Genomic DNA, 2,599 nt, shown 5'->3' on the forward strand with positions numbered 1-2,599 from the left:
TCTCTGCATATTATATTTCCTTGAAATTTGATGAGCAAACCCTGTACCACAGAGAGCAGCTGTTCTTGCTGCCAACAGTCTGATGAACCTTCAAACAAGTTCCGATATAAGTATAGATGCATCATTCGGCAAAATCAAAATAAAGAGGAAATTAAATGAGTAAGAGTAACAAGAACAACATTGCAATCCATTTAGTTCACGCTATTTTCCTGTGGTCAATGGATTTCCCCTCACATGACCGTTCTTACCCAATACATTGAGTTTAGTCACTCATCACACAGTCGGCAGAGAACGCATAGAGAGCCAGTGAGTTCAAGCAGGGTGGAGAGAAGGAGGAAATTCTTGACAGAGGATTTATGGTTGCAAATAAAAAGAAAATATATATTTTCAAGGTGAGTTTCATCCAAATTATTCCATATGACCTTAACTGAAAAAGTTTGAAGGAAATTTATTTACGTATGGCTGTTTTGTCCTCAATATGTATCTTCCTTAGTCTTTAAGATTAAAAAAAGTATAAATGCTATTGAATTTGTAAAGGTTTATTATTATTTAATACTTAATTGGTTTATACCACATCCATGTTATAGAAGCTATTATTGAGAGCCTTACATTATGTTTATTTTGAGAAAATTCTTATGTTTAGGTGATGTACTGGAATAATGTCATTGTTTTTTCAAAATTGGTCCAATTTAATTATTCTAAAAAGAGGAAAGATCTGTACTTTAAAGATTTAAAAACTCATTGCACAACCATTGCAGCATTAACTGACATTCTTAACACACGTTTCCTTTCCTCCCTTTCCTTCTATAACAGCTTTGAAGGGTTTAATGGTTGCTGAAGCCATTTCTTAGAGGAATAAGGAATTTGGATCCATTATGAACATCACGACTGCTAGCCCCTTCCAGCAGACCTCTTCCTCTGGCTCCACACCCCTTCCCATTAGCATCTCTGCTCGCATTGGCATTGCCATCCTGATTCTGGCGTTCGTGCTGGGCTTCCCTGGGAACATGTTTGTCATTTGGTCGGTGCTCTGCAGGGTGAAGAAGCGCTCAGTGACGTGCCTGTTGGTGCTGAATCTGGCTGTGGCTGATGGCTTTGTGCTGCTCAGTGCCCCCTTGTTCCTTCGGTTCCTGGCAGGAGGGAAGGGCTGGGAGTTTGGCTCCGCTGCATGTAAACTGGTGCATTACCTGTCCAGTGTGAACATGTATGTGTCCATTTACCTCATTAGTCTGATGAGCATGGACCGCTGGCTGGCTGTTACTAAACCCTTTGTGTCCCAGAGAATGAGAACCAAGCAGTCCCTGCTGTTTCTTCTGCTCGGTGTCTGGGTATTGGCTTTTGTCCTGTCCATACCAATGGCTTTCTACCGCAGGTAAGACAATCACTCACAAAGGTTTTAATTAAAGTTTCTCTTGTAACTAGAGATTTAGTTTTTTTTTCTTTTTCTTTTTTTTTTTTTTAATTTCTAATTCTTTTTATCCACCTTCCCTTTGATAATAAAGTTCATAAGCTCCAAAACTTCTACAGAGTTTCTCACTAGAAACTGGACAATTGAATGTTGGGTTTTTTACGATTCAATAAGAATTTTTGTGAAGTTATTCCCAAAGTGGTTTTACTGCTTTCAAATTTAGATAAAAGTAAAATTCTAACACTTACACCATCTTCGTACAAGAAGTAATAATCACATTTTGGAGTGACAAGGCCAGAGTCGTGACGTTAATCTGATAAAGAATCTACAGATGGAGCAAAAAACTAGGGTAAGGGGCCTTGCAGAGGTCATGAGTTCAAGGGCTCATTACCAAACAAACATGATTAAATTACAGTTGAACATATAAAAGCTACTCAGTAATTAGAGGAAGGGCTGGTGCACTAATGCGGATAAAGATTTGTGCATTGTTAAATGAGATAATCGTTGACATTCAGTTTTGAAAAAATATTCTGTCTCATTTCAAAACAGAACCAAATCTAACTAAATCTGCTACAGGTTTGAATCATTTTGGAGTTAACTTGTTCACTTTTCGTTCGCAACTATAAAACAAACAGTTATAACTAAACCAATTCTAATTATATAGTGTAACTTGGAGCTATTATATAAAAGCAAACATTACATTAAACAAAAGAATTTCTGAATTAAGGTTATATTGATTTAAATTAAAAGCATAACCCAACATAGAACACCTTTTCCTCTATGTCTTAAGTCAATCCTTGCAGAAATTACAAACAAAATCTGTCAGCTTCCTCTTTGTTTGCATCAAAACCTTGCTACCACCTTAAAAGGGTATCCAGTTTTTGAATCAACACTACTATTAGGCCCCAGCAGTAAAAAGAGAAAGTCATTTAATTTCAAATGCTTATTATTGCCCTGAACGGTTCACAAAATTCACGGTTCGGTTCGGTTCACGGTTTCGTGGTCACGGTTTTCGGTTCGGTTCGGTATGTTTATTGTTACACAGAAAAATAAAAAAAATAATAAAAATGTATGAAAAATAAAAATGTATAAAATTAATGAAAAAAATCCCAAAAAATTAATGAATTGTAATTATTTTTAATGATCCGCGGAAACCCTGGATCATTTCCACATGTTTTGCTGCTTTGAATT

At 36.4% G+C, this 2,599-nt stretch overlaps 1 protein-coding gene across 1 annotated transcript in view; it reads left to right on the forward strand.

The window, feature by feature from the left end:
• Positions 1–295: 295 nt before the first annotated feature.
• LOC107102096 (leukotriene B4 receptor 2-like) overlaps positions 296–2,599 on the forward strand; it is an 8,954-nt gene continuing 6,650 nt past the window's right edge. The window contains exons 1-2 of the mRNA XM_015401268.1: positions 296–392; positions 814–1,372. Coding sequence (XP_015256754.1) covers positions 876–1,372 — 497 coding nt within the window. The 5' untranslated portion in view covers positions 296–392; positions 814–875. The remainder of the gene's footprint in view (positions 393–813; positions 1,373–2,599) is intronic.

The sequence above is a fragment of the Cyprinodon variegatus genome, unplaced genomic scaffold (genome assembly GCF_000732505.1).
Source record: "Cyprinodon variegatus isolate N-32 unplaced genomic scaffold, C_variegatus-1.0 Scaffold1201, whole genome shotgun sequence".
In the NCBI taxonomy this organism is placed as follows: Eukaryota; Metazoa; Chordata; class Actinopteri; order Cyprinodontiformes; family Cyprinodontidae; genus Cyprinodon; species Cyprinodon variegatus.